Source organism: Streptopelia decaocto, assembly GCF_964273445.1.
Source record: "Streptopelia decaocto genome assembly, chromosome: 7".
Taxonomy (NCBI): domain Eukaryota; kingdom Metazoa; phylum Chordata; class Aves; order Columbiformes; family Columbidae; genus Streptopelia; species Streptopelia decaocto.
Genome location: NC_138661.1, coordinates 64,277,602 through 64,296,509, shown reverse-complemented (window position 1 = coordinate 64,296,509; position 18,908 = coordinate 64,277,602). Strand labels below are relative to the sequence as shown.

General features: G+C 39.6%; 1 protein-coding gene across 1 annotated transcript in view; it reads left to right on the top strand.

Moving 5' to 3' along the window:
* The window catches only part of NELL1 (neural EGFL like 1), a 266,466-nt gene extending 252,622 nt beyond the window's left edge, over positions 1–13,844 (top strand). Inside the window, exons 15-18 of the mRNA XM_082058496.1 lie at positions 3,389–3,582; positions 8,597–8,773; positions 10,478–10,702; positions 11,922–13,844. Coding sequence (XP_081914622.1) covers positions 3,389–3,582; positions 8,597–8,773; positions 10,478–10,702; positions 11,922–11,972 — 647 coding nt within the window. The 3' untranslated portion in view covers positions 11,973–13,844. The remainder of the gene's footprint in view (positions 1–3,388; positions 3,583–8,596; positions 8,774–10,477; positions 10,703–11,921) is intronic.
* Positions 13,845–18,908: the final 5,064 nt, after the last annotated feature.

The following is an 18,908-nucleotide window of genomic DNA, read 5'->3' as shown; positions in this document are numbered from 1 at the left end:
TACTGTATTCTTATTTTTCCTTGAAAAGGAACTGTGTGGAAGGGCAAGTAAAGCTCTGCCACTTTTATTTGGATTAATTAGGAGTCTGCCACTCATTACTCAATATAATTAATAAGATTGCAAAGTTGTATTTCAGGGCTGAAAATGCGTTTGCACAGGCTGACAGGATACATGAACTAATCCCCCCCAAAATCAAGACAGTGATCTTGTTCTTGTGTCATATGCATGGAAAGACTATGGAGCCTCCTTGCTATTTCATATATGTACTTGTCCATTGTTCTTCAAAGCTGCTTGGTTTATAAATGGATATTTAATCTTCTTCCTAACTAGTGTTGTTATAGTGGAGTTTTGCCTTGGCCATCATTAAACATTCCAGTTTTGGGCCCCCATCTTCTGAGAGCAGTTGTGGAAAAGGCAATGAAACCTGATGGGAGTGTGGGGGATTTGAGACGAGCAAGGATTTGAATAATATAAAAATAATCTATATGCAAGGGTCTTATAATAGAATTTTCATATTCATTAAAAGATTGTTTTGGACATGTTCAGAATTTTAAACTAGGCTAATATTTCAACACCTAAGTAGACACATTAATTCCAGTTCTTAAGAGAAATTTCACACTAAATATGAATATTTTCTTCAGTGTTTTGCATAGCTATCTACATGCTGATCTCGTATCAATATGAACAAGTTCATTTGATATCCATTAAACTGAAATACTTTCTCAAGCTAACTGGGGACTGACAATAAGGGAGTTTTTGTCAGGGGATTCTTTTCTTCCCCCTCCCCATCTAGTTTGAGGCTGGAAGAGTGAGAGGGACAAAAGCTTGTTAGGTTTAGAACTTCTTTTCCTCAAGTGACTGGGAACATCGGCTGTTTGTTCCTACTTTTAGAAATGCAATCAGCGACAAGAAAAAACTGCCAAAGGGATGTTCTCGGAAAATGAGCTCTATTAAAAGTTCAGCTGGCAGTAAGTGCAGTATCCCAGCCTTTTGTATTTGATTAATGACTAAAACTTTAAAATAATAAATGCCATAACATAATAAGAAACCATCATTTGCATAAAGAACGCAAAAAAAATGAGCAAACTGAGTAGCAATTAGGAATTTATGTTCACGCTATGTTACTCAGCTCTGCTTGATTGGTTTCTTTGTCAGGAACGTCCCATTTACCAGTTTGGGCTGCTCTTAATGGGAGCATCCTTTTTATGTGTGCTAAATGGAGAACAGCAGTAGCAGTTCGTAAATAGGGTGTTCTTCCCTTTTGGATATGGATAACATATTAAGTTGGCTTTGTGCAGTGTGAACAGGTCTGTGCTACTGAGAATATGAATAATGTTAGTTTCTAGTAATTGCTAACATCTGGCTTTCCATAAATCTGTTAAATTACATGGAAACAGAATTAGATTTCTGTGTCATAAGTAAAGCAATTACATGGAACTCTGTAGGCAATATGGCTTTATATTCATCTGTGAAATCCTTTTAGTTTTGAACTGTGAGAGCAACCCTTCTAATTTGCACCATGATCCTGCTACATCCCATATATATATATGCATATATATATATATATATATGTATGTTATTCAAGGAGCCCTTACTATGATGAGGAAGAGACTATTGATAAATACAAGTCATAGTCTGTTGAAAGGAAAATGGGATATGTTAAAGAATATTTAAAGTAGCTGTTTGGGTATAATTCATTTCATAGCAGCCCATTCATAGTTCTCTTCATATTGCTCCTAATGGTTTTTAAATCCTGTGGTACTCTGGCCCTTGTTAAACAATACACTACAAGTTTTAATTTCTCTTAGTTCAGCACCTTTTAGTGGCCCTTTCAAGTACTCAGTACTGTTAAGCTACACATTAGAGCAATAATGTTATTTCTTGGCAATTGAGACTGTCAGGGCAGCAAAATAGACCATTTTTTAGGCAGCCTGAGTGATGAGCAATTGAATCGAGCTCTCAGGCCCCTGGGAACGTGTCTGAGAAAGGCCTGGCCCACAGCTCAGCCTGGGATGAAGCTTCTGCAGTGGAATTGCCTCCAGCTCCCCTTTGGGTCTATGGGCACAAAGAGGAGCGGCTGTTGCTCCTCTGGCTCTGTTGTGCCAGCTGGTTTCACATTTGATCAAATCTGAGGGCGCTACCACATTTCCACTTGTTCCCGGACTATTTATCCATTGACATTAGGAATTTTACTAACCAGCTCAAAGGGAATTTAGTGATTTGATCGCTATTGAGTTTCCTTCCGAAGATTGAGAGAATTTTTAACATCTTTTAAAGTTCTGGTTTTCTGAGGAGGTGACTTGTTGAACTCATGGCAGCCGTCCAAAACGTAGGGCAACTGGCTATCACATCCACCTAAATCAGAACTTTAAGTAATTTTCTTTGTAAATTCTATTGAATTTTTAAATGTGGTGTTTCAGAAAGGAATTAAAAGTACTCTTTAGTAATATTGAAGAGTTATAAACTTCACACTAGCAATTAATTTTAAATGGTGAGGATTCTTCCTTGTAGTTTTTGAAATAATATAATAGTGTTCTTGAATATTTGTGATAGAAACCATCGCATGCTTCTAAAAGATTTTCTTCTCCACTCTTCCTCCCACCGTTGCTTTGGTTTCGTTGTTCATGTTGGAACAAGACAGACCTACCAATTTACTGGTATTTTCTCTGGACAATCCCTCAATATGTTGTTTAAGAACAGCCCAAAGTTATTTTCTGAAAGAAACACTTGTTTTTCATAATGTGCTTGAAAATCTCATGACTTTTGCTGCACGAAACCCTAGATAAATTCATATTGCATAATTACATTTTATCCCCCAAAAGCAATTTTAATGGGATACTGTATTTCCCTTTTCTCTAGTGTATAATGGTTTTCTTTCATTACTTATTTCTTTGTGTCATTGCTAAATCATACTTTTTCTCCATAACTTCATTCTCTGATTTCTTTCTTTTCTGTTTTTTTCATTCACTTGTACCTTCCAGCAATGGGAAAAGTATAAAATTGACCACTTTTCTTATGGGAAATGTTGATTATGCCAGGCACTTAGGAAGTATAGTGTCCTTCTATTTTGGTGTAAAATCCAGCACAGGGAATGGTTTAGCTGACAGAAAGTCACTCTGCTTATTTACTACTTTCCAGTCACTGCAAAATCATATACAAAACCAAAACAAACACGGAAGAATAACCTAAAAATTACATATATAAATATGTGTATATATATATAAATTAGTGTTTAATGTCTAGCAAGTAAACATGGAAGCTATCAGAAAGAAGGCACCCTCTTCTACCAGTAAAGCAGATGGACGGTAATTATTTAATACAGAAATAAAATTTTCCCTGTGATAAAAAAAATAGATGTGCAAAGCATTATAAATCTGCTGTTTTGCAGATATCGATGAGTGTGCCTTAAAGACCCACACCTGTTGGAACGATTCCGCCTGCGTGAACCTGGCAGGAGGGTTCGATTGCCTCTGTCCGTCCGGCCCATCCTGCACTGGAGACTGTCCCCACGAAGGTGGCTTCAAGCGGAACGGGCAGGTGTGGACCCTGAGGGAGGACAGATGCTCCGTTTGCTCTTGCAAGGTGAGGTCCAGCTGGGCTGGGTTTCAGGAGTCTTTTAATGCCCAATGTTTCCACGGTGTTGGCAGAAATACAAGCCCAGGGCGCTGAGGCAAAAGGTAAGTTCTGCTGTGGGCACTGAAGCTGTGATGGGGAAATCTTCTGGGAATGTTGAAAACTGTTTTCAATTTCTGTTTGACTTGAATACACGTCTCTCAGGACAAGCACTGCAGTCAACCATCTTTCTTTTGGTGGTGTTTCCCTTGACTTGGAATGCAGGTGAATTAATGGGGTGAGAAGGAAGGGCCTGAGTGTGAGTCCAAGTTTAGAGGACCTGGCAGCAGGTGCTTAATTCCTCAAAGGAAGAAGGGTGAAGAGCAGCTTTGTCCTCCTCATCCCAGCTTGGCTGTGGTGACAGCTCTCCCAGTTGAGCAATGCAACTCTCTCTGCCCCTTGGAGAAGCCACGTGTAGTATAAGTAGATCCACTTTATAGTTAACTCTTAAATCAGCGTTTTGTTTGTTTCATGGGTTGTTTCCCTCCCTGCCCACCTTGGAAATCAGTGGTTATTTTCTGAGTGTTGTAACTAATCTAAAAGAACATTTACCTCTCCTTTCTTCGTTTTCACTGATTAGAAGATGAGTGCTGTCGTTGAACTTGGAAGAATTTTAGGAATGCACCAATCTGAGAAATGGTTGATATTTATGGCCGCTTTGACCTGAGGCATTGATAGCAGCGGTGGGGCTGTCCTTAGGCACAGCTCAGCACTATCGGCCCTTGCGTTAAGTCCAGGAAAAATGAGATTTTGTCCACTGTGAAAAACTGAACATACAGCATGAGAAGTGGCCTTTCAGTCCCCACGTCTTAATGCTGCTGAGCCAGGGAAGCATTAAAGGGTTTGGGAGGCACAAGGGGGAAGAGTTGTTTTGAAGTTGCAAGCAGCTGAAAGCCTCATAATTTCTGTATTGCAATAATATAGCAGAAAGGAAAATGAAGATTTTTAGAGTGAATAGAACCTGCGAAGTATGCTGCTGTTTGGGGCTCAAAAGGGAATATGTTCTTGTTACTTGCTATATTTTTTACTTCAAGTAGCCTCAAGCTCCCTAAAACTCCTCCCTTCAGAAGCTGAAGTGTGCAACTTGCTGAATATATATCAAGCTTTTATTGTAATCTTGGGGAACTGGCTGCCTTATGAAAGGATTTCCAGTCAATAGAATAAACAGTTTAATATATGTGAAGACATCTGGTCTGCCTTTGCAGAATTACGACTATTAGTATTCCCATTTTAGATTGCTCGTGATTTGCTTTATTTGCCATTTCTCATTGGACTTATTTCTTATGTTGGATGTTCTTATTGATATATGAAAATATACAAAATGATTAACTAGTATGTAGATATTTTAAACTAGGCCTGACACTGTTTGTTGCTATGACTCTTCCTTTATATCTTCCTCACTTTGCAGTTTTTTTTCCCATGTGAATTAACAACACATTCAATTTCACTCCAGTTGCTGCCTTGTTTCAAGAGCCAAATTCTTGTCAGGGAAAACAGGGAGACCTACTTCTCCATTATATCCCAGACAGGATATACTCAACAAACTCAAACGACACTCGGTGTTTGTTGAAATATGGTATTGAAACCGATTTTGCTGCAGCCACACGGGGAGCCGGCCCCGCGCGACCTTTCTGCGGCCGCCTCGCTTTTCAGTGAGGAAAAGGGCAGAGTGTAACTAAATCATTCTGTGTACTCCTTACTCAAACTTTGAAATGATCCTACTCACCAATCAGCATTTCGGATTCGAAACAGTGTGTTTTCTTTTGTTATGGTTATTTTAGGAAAGGTCAGATGGATGTATTTTGTGCAGTGGCTGAAACACATAGGTCCCATCTTGAATATGTTTTAACTTAAAATCTGGTGTAAGGGAAATGAAATATCTTAACTTTTGAAACTTGTTCTTTGTGGAGTATGATACTATGGAGTATAAGAAATTATATTACTTCATTTACATAATGAAACAAAATGTCATTATGGAAGCGCAGGGGATTATTTCAGTGTTTCATCAGACCCAGTCTCTTCAAACCATCCTCATTCGTCTGAGTAAATATAAAGTTTCTGAAAACAAATTCTCAAAACTATAAGTTAATACAGTACCTTAAGTATATTTGATGTATCTTCTACAGAAATCTTCCTGAACCACTGTGGATTTAATACACAAGCCTGGTAAAAATTTGATGGGGAGCTGGGAGCTGTTTCTCTCTGCCATGCAAAAACTAAGCCTGGCTGTATAGTCTGGCTATATCTGGGCTTTTGAGTCTGTTTTCTGACTTTAAAGACACCCCTCCAGTCCCCATCTGAGAAAAGCCTGGGGATAAGCAGAGCACAGGCAATGGGGACGTGTGCCGAGGTGAAGCGTGTTCCTGATGGTGAGAGCGGTTGGGTGGTTTGGTTTCTGCAGGGTCTGATTTCTGTCCAAATTGGCCTTGGGGCTTGTGGAAACTTGAGTCACCCTTTACAGCAATTCCATGCGCGTCAGGTTTTTCTTTGGTCAGAAGAACTTTGTGTTCTTACCGCTGATTTTTAGGAAGCGTGTAGAACTGATTCAGTGAGGAAGGCGGGGATGGAGAGGTGCTACTAATATGCTGCATGTGATTACCCACTGAAAGGAAATAAGTTGCTTTCTGTATATTTCCCAATTTTCTCTATATTTCTCAAATTCTACTACAGAACTGCAAAGATGCAAGTGAGATGTAGCTTAAGAGGCTTTGTGTCACTGCAGCATATGGATAAAAATGTATTTTGAAAGGCATGAAACTAATGAGGTTGTAGATAAAACTGTTGCTGAAGAAAAGAGTATCAGTGTATTACGGTTACCAAAAGGTCTCGGGCAAAATCATCAGGCTTTGTCAACGTTCTGGAATATGGAGAGTAAAGGCAATGTAAAAGGTTAGCTGCTCCCCCGAGGCAAGAGCACGGGAGCTCAGAGAAGCACAGAACTACCAGCATTGTCACCAGCTGAAAGGAGAATTTGAAAACTAATCTCAAAAGCTCGAAATCTGAATTGGAATGAGGCAGACAGGTTATTGATAGCTGTTATTAATCAGCTCTCCATTATGGAAAGGAGAGAGACTGACATTGTTGAGGATGTTGGGTTGCCCGGACACCCTGGCACAACCTGGCAGAGCTGCTGTGCGGAGCTGCTGTTGATGTCTGTTCTGCAGTGCAGGGTGGAGGATGGTTATGGGAAACACCTGTGAGAATGGAGATTTAGTCATAATTCACCATCAGGCTAGAGATGGAGAAGAAGTTTTTTACACTGAGGTGGTAAAACACTGGCCCAGGTTGCCCAGAGAGGTGGTGGACGAACCATCCCTGGAGACATCCCAGGCCAGACTGGACGGGGCTCTGAGCAACCTGAGCTGGTGAAGATGTCCCTGCTCACGGCAGGGGTTGCACTGGAGGAGTTTGAATGTCCCATCCAACCCAGTCTTCCTTATCTTATGATTACTCAAACTGCTGAGTAAGGAAATAAATCTTGTCTATTCCTTCTCCCACAGCTGAAGCAGAAAACTAGCCATGAGCAGAGAATCCTTAGTGATCTCAATTTGATACAAAACTGAACGAATACTGCAGGGCAGTCTAGTCTTATGCCCTGTGGTTGGCAAAAGCAGTTCAGACCTATGCTAACCTAGCATATGTTCTACGCTTCCGTAATTCCGTGTTCTCTTCATCTTTCCTTGTTAAACATAAGAAATAAATTTAATTATTCTTACAATGGAAACTGATAGCCTAATCAATTCCAAAGTATGATGAAATGCATCAGTGACACTGACTGACGTGGGTATTGCGATTCCCTGATGCTGATTTTGTACGTGTTGCCTTGTGGCCAAGCCTGGCTTTGCCAAACACAGATTCCTGCATCAAAATACAAACAAAACAACCTCCCATACTACATGCTGTGGTGATAGCTGTTTTGTCTGCCTGCAGAAAAGACATCCTGGGCTGCTGTCACTCTTTAATAATCCATTTTTAAAAGGATCCAGAGGAAATCCTGTGCTTTGATAAGTCGCCCGTTATTTGGCGGCAATGAAAAAACTTTTCCTTCTTACATCATGTACAAGTTTATAGACTCAGAACAAAGTTATGATAAGAATATGGAAAAACTGCAATGAAATGAGTGGAGTTGCTTTAGGAATTGTATGGTTGTGATCCAAAGCAGAATATAGCTTCATTCCTCCCACAGCTCTGCCTTCAAACTGGCTGCAGGAGACGCTTTGCTTGAGTAAAGACGAGTCCAATAACACACTGAACGCAAAAGTGAATGTCTCCTCATTGTTAACTGTAATTTCAGTTCTCTCTGGCATATCAGTATGTTGGCTCACCTACAGTAAGAGATATAATTTCAAACACGATCATCTGTCCAATTTTCATATCTGGAATTAGAATCAATTTGTTTTGCTGTGATGCAAAGAGAATATATTATTTTCCCTTCACATGAAGAAACAATTCTTTGTTTATCTTAAACAGTTCTGTTTAATGGTCTTTAACAAAATGAGCCATCCAATATTGTAAGCAAATATTTAGCAAAATCATATTTTGGAGAACCTGTGGAACACAGGCCCTCTTTAATACATGAACTGAATTATAGCGGATGATGATAGGTCCACTTAGCTTTAAGCTGCTGTACTGTAGGTCCAGAGGTGGAACAGAACCAGTGGTGAATTCAGGGTGAAGAACGATTAGTACTATTGTGATTTTGCTATATTGCAGTCAGATGAAGTTAAAGACACTACCTTCTGAAGTTTGATTTATTTGTTCGAATTCTGCAGAGTGATACAGTCAGTTAAAATAGTGCTAAATAAATATTACATGTATCAGAGTGGCAACTGCTTGAAGAGTTTGTTGATGTAGCCAACAAGATATGGAAGATGTACCTTTTGATATTTTTATATATATATATATATATACACATAACCTGTGACCTTATCCGGGCTGCTGTCTGGCAGTTTGTGGTTGACATCAGGGCAATGTGTCCTCGCAGGACGGGAGGATTTTCTGCCGGAGGACGGCCTGCGACTGCGAGAACCCCAGCGCCGACCTCTTCTGCTGCCCCGAGTGCGACACCCGTGTCACCAGCCAGTGCCTCGACCAGACTGGGCACAAGCTCTACCGCAGCGGGGACAACTGGACCTACAGCTGCCAGCAGTGCCGCTGCCTGGTACGGGGAAAGCGTTTCGGAAAGGAGAAAAAAATAATAAGGATTATGATTTTTAGCAAAGTGTACCTGGAAGCAGACTCTTGGCTCTCTCTTTGCCTGCTTTTCAGACTGGGAATGATGAGAAAGCACTTGCAGAGCACCAGGGAACTGAAAGCCACACCATCAGTTTTCCTCTTGCTGCTGAATAAGTGGGTCTAATGAGCAAAATGAAAAGCTTGACAAAAGTGTAGAAGCTTTGACATTATATTAACTTTAGCATTAGTCTGCTTTTGAGAACTTTTATAATGTCGGCTGATCTTCAAGCGACTTAACAATTTTTTTTTACCTTCCAATAGATTTGGTTGGAGGAGTTTCAGCTTTTAATGTGTCTATTTTACCCAAATGGACAATAAAATTATTATTTTTTCATTCAGCAAATGCTGGAAAAATGGGGTGTCAGTGCCACGTGGTGAATTAGCAAAAAATAACCAAAAAAGGAAGGGTAAAGAAAATGAAATTACTAGACAAACATGCAAAATAAAGAACATTTATTTTCTCATTAGGCACCGTGGATTATTTCCCTAAAGCTTTAAGTTTTGCACAGATATACTAATTAGTGCAGCAATGAACTTCATTAAAATTATCAGTTTTCCATTTATAGCTGTCTGTGTAATGTCATCTTTATATATGATATTAATCAAGAGGTGTCTGAGCATCAGGAAACAAATTACATTCAAAGCTAAGTTACTGTGAAGAGATAATTATCCATAACGTACAGAAGTAAGTATTGTATTTTGTGTTCTCCTAAGATTTTTTTTTTTTAGTGTTTGCAAAAGAACAACAAGAAACATTTGCAGCTAGCAGCAGGGGCAAGTGTTAGATGTGACATGTTTTACAAGGGATGCTGAGTTTGTGGCTAGCAGTTCTTTGCCTAATTTTAGGATTGGGTTAACATACAGTGCTAAAAACCGGTGATGCCCTAAATCAGTTGTGCAGGTGAGGTTCTGGGTAGTGGGTGATGTTACCAGCAGCCAAAGTGCTCACAGAGTAGCGTAATACAAGTTACTGGAGCCCTTCACAGGTTGAGTTTAGACACACACAGAAGTGACCCGATGATCTTCTATTCTCCATGTTTCTGTCTACTAAACTGCTTTTTTTTACAAAGCTAAATAACAAAATAAAATGACTCAGTGGAACATAACTGGTATAGCTCTAACAATTCCTTTAGGAGTTGACAGTAAAATCAATTTTGGCTGTTGCTTGTTAGATCAATGTCCAGTGCTGCTCGAATATACCAACCTACATATGTCTGCGGTGTTAATTCTCTATTTAAACAGTTGCTGTGATCCCGCAGAGATGTTTATGTGACCATGTGTAGAAAGAGTACATGAGTCTGCAAGGCAATGACTGCAAAAATAACAGTTTATGGTGAATATTGGAACCTGGGATTTAATTCTGCCGTTAAAAACCGCACAGAACTCAAGTTCCCCTGCTATGATGATGACCATGTTGTTATTTAGCCAAGCAAATGATAGTTTGCTATGTTTAGGAAACTTTATCTCAGTATTCAAATGTGCATTTATATGATCAACCAAACTGAGAGTCGATCCATCATGTTTATTTCATTTTTGGCAAGATAAAACTTTTCTGTTCAACAGGATATGAAGTTTCGTGGTAGTTAATGAATGGCAACAAATTGAATGAGCCTTGCTTCAATTTTAACAGGAAGGAGAGGTGGATTGTTGGCCTCTTCTGTGCCCGAATCTGAACTGCGAGTACACAGCCATGTCAGACGGGGAGTGCTGTCCCCACTGCGTCACTGACCCCTGTCTGGCTGACAACATCACCTACGACATCAGGAAAACCTGTCTAGATGGTTATGGAATCACAAGACTTAGCGGCGCTGTATGGACAATGGTGGGATCTCCTTGTACAACCTGCAAATGCAAGGTACGCTGGGCAAGGGGATGGCAATGGAAATGTGGGTTGCTGCATAAAATCAGGGTCACTTTCCGCCCTCGGAAACTCACATTCAGATTTTGGGGAACCAAATGAGACCCAAGGGCAGAAGCCTACAGAAAACCCACAGCTTTTGTGTTTCACAGGGTGGAAATAAAACCCTCCTGTGCTTGTTGAAGATGTTGATCACAAATATGTAATATTCTAGTGCAACTTTCAGACATTCTGCCGGAGAGCCCTTCAGGCATTCTCAGTATGAATCTAGGCTAATATTTTAATAGTTGCCTAATGTGCTGTGTTTTATAAAGCTAGTAAGCAGAGGCAAAAACACTAATAAAAGTTGCACCAGCGAGTACACAAGCAGAAGCTCATTGCAGCTCAGAGATGAAGGCATTCCCACAACACAAGTGGGAAGGGAACGTCATGGTTTCTGTTCCCTGGTCTCCTCGAGACGTGTTTGATGCGATGGCTTTGATGCAGAAGTGCAGCCTGTCTGCTCCGTGCAGTGATGTCCCCACTGCGCTAATATCAGAATTATGAAGATGTTGTGTTGGATTTCGTAAAATGTTCTTCTGATCACTGTGGGAAACCAAGCTGTTGCTCCAGGGCTTTAAATTATTGAAGGTGGCTTTTCTGCTGTTCTTCAGAGTTTTTACTGTTCTTTGTGTTGGATTTAATAAAAAAAAAAAAAAAGGAAAAAAAAAATCTCATTTAGGGTTTTGGTGGTTGCTGTAGTTTTAAATACACAAGATAGTTTTGTAAATGACTGGTTGCAGCAGACAGATATTTAACAATGGATTAAACTCCAAAACCATATGTTTCCCACTCCTCATACATACCTGCCATGAATTAAGAATCTGAACTATCGGCTTATTTCAGACAAACAGAAAGTTTCCCTCCATGCATCAGATCAAAACTCACTCCATTAACTTTCTTGCATGGGAGAAAAGATAAAATAATCTCTGTTGCCATTGTTGCTGTGTATTTTATTGTGGGGAGCACTGAGTCTTTCCCATCCAGGTTTCTAGTTCAGGCTGGCTTGGTGTTATTTGGCAAAGAGCCGCCTCAAAAAGCCACACCTTGGCTTAAGCAGGTTTTTGTACGCGGTAGATGTGTCAGAGATGTATCTATTTCTTCGTGCCACCGAGCCCTTTGCTCTTTGTGCCCTGTTGTGCGGAGGCGATTGACACGCGCTTGTCTGTCTGTGCAGAACGGGAACGTCTGCTGCTCGGTGGATCTAGAGTGTCTCACCAACAACTGACGTAGTCAGACTGGACTGTGCCGAGGGAGGAAAACTGATGAAGCGAACACCTGAAATGAAGTTGTTGTGCGTTGGCGTTTTATACAACAGACAATTACCAAAGTCTCCGCATGAGGAAGATGTTTGGGAGTTGCCTTTGGGACCTTTCACTATGCTCATCCTTGCTAGCCGTGTCCGGGTGACTTACAGTACAGCGCATAGAAGTCAATGGTTGTTAAAAGTTTCCAGTGTTGTAAATGACACACTTTTCCTGTCGAGACATTTGCAAACATGTTTAACTTATTTCATGGGTAAACTAATGCTGTATTTTTGTTTTAATTTGTGTATTGACAACACGATAGAATTCAGCTCTTCTTACTTTGAATCTAGATTTTACAAATAAGACAGCCTGTTGTGGTTTTGTCCCATGATATCACATACTTAGTTCCAAGGTCCCTGTCAGATGTATTTATGAAAATATGTATGTATGTACAGTCAAATTACATAGTACTTATATTTCACAGCTGTCCAACATTCTAAAGCATTCAAAGGTATATTTGATTGGACAGACTGGAAGTAATCAAAATAAGTCTGTCTTAAAAATTTATACAAATAAATGCCATGAACATAGTGAAATGGCAAAAAAAGCACTTTCTTCTCAAAACATGTGGAGCAGCAGCAAGATTCCTATAGTGAGAAATGGAACTAAAAACACATTCCGCTGCCAATTCAACACATAGTCAGGAAAGAATCACCGGTCATTGTCAGCATTCTGTTTTGCAAGAGAAACTGCAAGTGTTGGAAAAGGGTTTATAATCCCTCTGGATTGGGCAGTAATAAAACAGCGAGAGGCCCTCATCATTTGAATTGTCTAGGTTAGAGTTTGCTTTCAATTGTTCCATCATGGATGAGTTCAGAATGTTTTGCTTTGTTTTTGTATTTCCAGTATAATAGCGATGTCTGCCAGTCTCAGTTACTGCAGAAGCACCAGCGACACGCGGGACACGAGACCCTAACAGTTGGTAACTTGTATTACCCAATTAACAACTCAGAAACAGATTTTTCTCTTTTCATCTTTCACGACACTAAAAACATCTTTAGTTTTAAATTTCCTGCGCACGCAGTGTTGTTTAGTACCTACGTTTAGACATAAATACAAATCAAAACTCTTAGCTCTAAATTGAGGTTAGAGTTTAGATTCTCTTCAGCTAATGTCTATTTTTTCATGAGGCTAGAAGGTTTGTGGCATTAGAACAAGAATATAATTCTACAACGATGGCATCTACAGCTGAAATGTCAACTTTTAACGTGCTGTTGTGTTTTGTTCTGCTCATTCGTGTAGTTTTTTTGCTTTTTGTTAATTTAATTGAACACGCATATGAAAAGACTGCAGCAATAAGTATAGTGGCTGCAGTTCGGAGAGTCTACATTTGTGAGTTTTTCATAGTTTCATGCAGAAAATGTGAAACTGATTAATAAGAATGAAGTGTGACTATACAGTGAACAGATTAGTCGTCTTTGAAATGAAGTACTATTATGTTTCTTATAAAGGGACAGTGGCAAAACAATATAAAATTACTTGCAATCATTCAGATAACTTTATTCCCATTTTTTAAACAGGATTTGTTTTATCAAACAGGTTTGTGTGGTAAAGCTAAATTTATTTTCTTAAAATGCCCCATCATTTTCAGCTACTAATGTATTGACTATATTTGCATTGCCCTAATGATTGTATAATAAGGGAAGCAGTTGTGTTTTATATGATACTCAAAGGATGTTTGTAAATCATAATGTCAGCTCATTTTGTATATCATTGTAAAACCCAATGGTAATTCAGTTGGATGAGATATCCAGTGGGCTGAGATATAAAGGGGAATGATTTAAAACTTGTGGGCATCTAAATAAACTCCTATGTACAGATTGCTTTCCCTTAGTTTTATTAGCAGAGTTTGCAAACACTAATCACTGTCCTTTCCAGACTTAAACTCCTGATGTTGCTAAAAAGAGAAAGAGGTGGAGCGTCAGAATTGTAAGAAACACCTCATTTATACTTGGACAAAAATCGTATATTCCAGTCTGTCGTACACACCGATTCCCGAAGCTCTGTGAATGGGTTAAATGCTGGCCAGGGTCTGAAAATCATTATTTTCTGATTTACCTTTCCCAGGATGCTTTTTGGAAGCCCCAGACCTTGTCAGGATCATATTCAACAGGAACACACAAGTTCACGTTTTTCCACTGTACAGACCAATTTTTTTTCCAGAACTCAAATGCAAATTAATTCAGTAAAACCCTTTCAGAGCATTTTATACCGCATTATGTGTCATTATCTCCAGAGTGATACAGCTTGAATTGTTTATTCGAAGTCAAAATATTGACACAGACCTGTTTATTTATGTTGCATTTTAAGCAGTTACCCTGACTGTGATGAACTTTTCCTTACGAAGCAATTTGATCTCTGCTCATGTCACATTTACCTTCAAAGCACTTGGAAGCCGCAGCCCCAGCTCAAAGAGGAGGAAAATTTAATTCACTGTGTTCCTCTGTGACCAAGGTAAGAACTTTCAAAACCTCTTTCTTGCTGAAATTCCCTATTTCCTATAAAACTACAGTTGAAAATGCTGAAAAAAAAAATAACCAGGTTTATTATAATAATTTCTGAAGATTTTTCTCTTTTTTTGTGCAATAGACCTTCTCTCTGCTTAGAAGATAAGAATAGTATTAATGTAGGAGGACTAGCAGTGTAATTTCTATGAAAGGAAACTTTCTGCTACTTAAGAGACTTGGTCAAAACTCTCACTGTAGGCAGTTAGAATTTTGCAGCTGTTTCTACTTATTTATTCTGTAAAGGAATATTTTCCCTGCGTGGAACGTGAGAAAAGGAAAATGAAAATTCCAGCTCTGATAAAAGGTCTTTGCCTCCTCCTTTTGGCAAAAAGCTCAGCCTAGCTACTAAACCAGAACAGTGTGTTGTGCCTTGTGAGGGAAGCAGCTTCTTGGTTCTGCTCCCTGTGTATTTGCCGACCCATCTACTGAGATAAAGCAAGTGCACGTGTTGCTTTGTGGTGGCTCCTGGAGTCACAGACCACGCTCAGCCGCGCTAATCGCTATTACAGGTCAAAGAAAATCCAAACTATTCCCCACAAATGCTGAATAATATCTGCCTGACGCACAGGGATGTGTGTGGAAGGTTTATTAGTGTGTCTGTGTTGCCTCAGAGACCTAAATAACAACTGTCTTCCAGTAATAGATCCTTCTCCCAAGAGCTGTCAGTGAGTTTGCAGGTATAACTGTGTACATCATTTAATTAATAACGTCTTTTCAATCAGATTGCAATGACAATAGTTTGGTTTTGTTTTGGGTGTTGGCTTTTTTTTCCCCTCTACGACAGGCAATAATGTTTTACAAAACAAAAGGTAAAGTGTCAGGAGTGATTATACAAATGGTGGAGTAGCTTGTAATAGAATTAAATCATAACTCCTACGAGCAATATGGGAATGTCTCACATCTAATGGTACTTACATAATCATCATTAATGAGAGGGTTTTAAAAGGGCCCCATGATACAGTTCGATGTAAAATTTTAAGTGAGTGTTTTGATAAGACATAATTGTTTGAGGAACATATTCTGCCATCAGATATATGTACCTGCCAACAAGCTACTGTTCCTCTTAAGATAGATCTTCAGCGCTTGTTGAAATTTAAACTGGTGTAAGGTAGACTCATAGTGATATAATTTAAAAATTAAATTCCAGCCTGGGGTGTCTGAATGCATCATATTCGGTTCTCTCTTAGTGGCAGAAATCAGCAATAATTGTGTTTCAGCTTGTCATTCACCTCGGAGAGGGGTTGGTGAAGTGCTAGTATTGCTTGTGATCTGCAACTATTACTTGTAGGTGCTAACAGGATTATTTCTTGCCGCCAGCGGACAGTCCCAAGCACACAGGTTTAGGTATACCTGAGAAGGGCATATATTAATGAGCTGATAAAGGGTCAAATTCAGTGTTTTTTTAATGAAACTATCACCGGGAGATTCACATCATGTCAAAAATCATGGCCAGTCAAAAAAAAACCACGGGCCCCCAACACCATGTATGTGTCATTTAAATCCTTTACTGTTACTTCAGCTACACAGTGAGAGGGATGCGCTGAATTCTGATGAGCGGAATCCTGACTGGGAGCCAAATCTTTTCCTTCAGCAGTGCCTCACACTTGAATTATTTTTCTTCCTTCATTTGTACAGGAGATTGTTTTATTTAAGTGGTTTGATGGGCATTGAGCGGTGTTTGGAAGCAAGACATCATATTCTCTTTGAGAATCAAGTAGCTACAACAGGATCTGGAGCAATTCAAGCTTCTTTCTTGTATGTTCCTGTGCTCTGACTCTAAATCTACTTTTTCTGTCACAAGAATTGCAAATGTATTTGATTTAATCCAGTGCTTCTATATACTAGTTTGACAGATTCCCTTTCACTTCAGTATTACACATGCAGATTTGTTTTCCTACTTGAATATTGTGCATAATTCTCATCCAGGTGCTCAAACGTGCAGGCTTGGCTACTATTGTGACTCTAGACTCAAACCAAGCATTTCTTTACTTAATGTCTATGAAATTAGAAATAGAGAATCAGTGAAGTATCTTCAGGTAAGCACTAACTTTAAAGGTAAACTCTTACTTGTTAAGATAAAGGTTAAGGAAAAGGGAATATGTATTTTAAAAGTACATTTGCATCTGTAGAAGTGATTTTTTTCAGCCTGACCACAGTTTTTGCCATTCACTCACGTTTGTATTAAATCATAAGCTGATTAGTTCACTTACTAGCCACATATTTATTCTGTGATTTCCAGGGTAGAAGGCAGCTTTGAGAACTAGGTAACTACTGCACAAAGTCATCCCAATGAATGGGTTTTCATGCAAAACCAGTAGTTAGAAACTACCACAGAAACACCACCAGCACTTTCTCCAAGTCAGAAGCAAATATCTTTTGTGTGGTTGTCATATTTTTCTTTGTTTTTTCTACTAGCAAATCTTTGGAAAGAGTTTAAAGTGCTGAGACAAAATGCTATTTAGCTGCTGCTTTGCACTTTCTCTTGTGCGTGGGCTACCACTGCCTGCAAGTGGGTGGTGGGAGGAGGTGGATGCTGCTGGCGTGATGTGCTGGGACCAGAGAGTCTGCTGGTGCCTTGGAAATGTCAGCAATGTCAGGAATGATCTGTTTTTCTTAGGACATGGGATGGTGAAGGATGAGCTTCCCAGGCCTGGATAGAGGATCTGGGACTGGGTGGAAAGGTGGGAGCATGGCAACGCGATCCTTACCTCACTGGGCTAATTGATGATGTGACTGTTCTCTTCTTTACAGTTTATTCTTCAGTTTTCTCGATTCTTTTGCTGCTCTCCGAGGCCCTCCCATCACTACAGTCCTACCATCAGAACAGACACTGAGCAGGTAACATGGAAAATAAGCAAAATAAATATTTGTTTTCATGCCTATAGAAAAAAGGAAATTTGGAACCATAACTGATTTCTTTTCATTCAGATGTCGCTTTTTAAAATTCTAGTCATAGCTATAAGTGTGGTCTGGAGCTCAGTCTGAAATGTTAATATTGAAGGAAGGCAGACCAAATCAGTTACCTGACTTGCAGGTAGAGCACCCCAAAGTTTTTAATGACCTCTTGCATAAATATTTGCTCTCTCAGGGAACAAGGGATCTCTATGTCTGTTATTTGAATTACTCCAGGCTGTCTCTGAGCACGGTGTGTTCTGTGTCCTTTCTCCCTGGAGTTCTCAGAACTGCCCCAACAGTCTCTGAAAATGCATTTTGTAAACCAAGAATATGTCTGTACCTGAAGCCACGTTGACAGACCTGTAGAAGGGGGATAAATGAGCCTGTTATTGATGTTATAGCAGTCTCACATCAACCCCTAACAGAACTTCAGGCATCACCAGGACGTATGTAGGGACAGGCAGGATGGTGTAAATCCTGAGTGTTGGCTGCAGTTTGGTACGCCTGCAAAATTCAGAGGCATTGAGATGAAGGTTTTCATTCCCTAAGTATTGCTCAGCAGGAGTTCAAAGCTATTTCTCTTCCCAAATTAAAACATTATTGTCAGCTATATGGGATTATGGTGTGCACATATATATCCTCTAAAACAGGGGAAAAAGAAATTATCCCTGATGACCCTTTCACCTCTGAGTAGCCATCTCATTCTGTGTCACCTGTCAATGTTTGAGATATTATTTACGGAGCAAGCTTGTTTAGATTAAGTAACACTATTTCAAGTGAAAATAAATGTATGCCATCTATTTCAGGTGAGTTGATCCACTACAAAGGTAGGAATGAGAAATGTCGGTCACACATGTTCAAAAATCACACACCAGCTGTGCTGAAATTAAGATATAAGCTTTAGTGTTTTGAAAAATGTACGTTTTTCAGTGATCTGGGGGGTTTCACTGCTGAACTTGTATTATTACTGTTGGTAAGACTCCAGCCCGTCCCGGGCCACAGAGGCCACTAGAAAGGCAGATGCCCAAGTAACTAAAATTTCTGATTGATGTTTGTGGTCCAGGCCAAGCTCAGTGTTGCCAAGATTGAATGTGCATCTGAGCTTTCCTTGAAAATAATGGGCTAGAGATATCGAATTCCCTTTATGGGAGTTTGAGAGCTTTTGGGAGGCAGCTGATGCTGGAGATGGGTCCGTGTTTGGAAAGGAGTGAAACATGGTGCTTGTGCTGACCTACTTTCCTTCCAGTGTTTGTACTTTGAATTTATGACCAACTCTTGTGCCCAAGTGTAAGCAAAAATTAAACAAAAACCCAAAAACCTGTGAGGGAAAACCCTCCCCTAAAGCCCCAGACAACAAGAAAAAGAGCCTAAAGACAAACACATTAAATCTTTGTCACCGAGCAGACAAATACAAAAGTGTATACGTTTAGCAATTTTAGTTCATAATGGGAATGT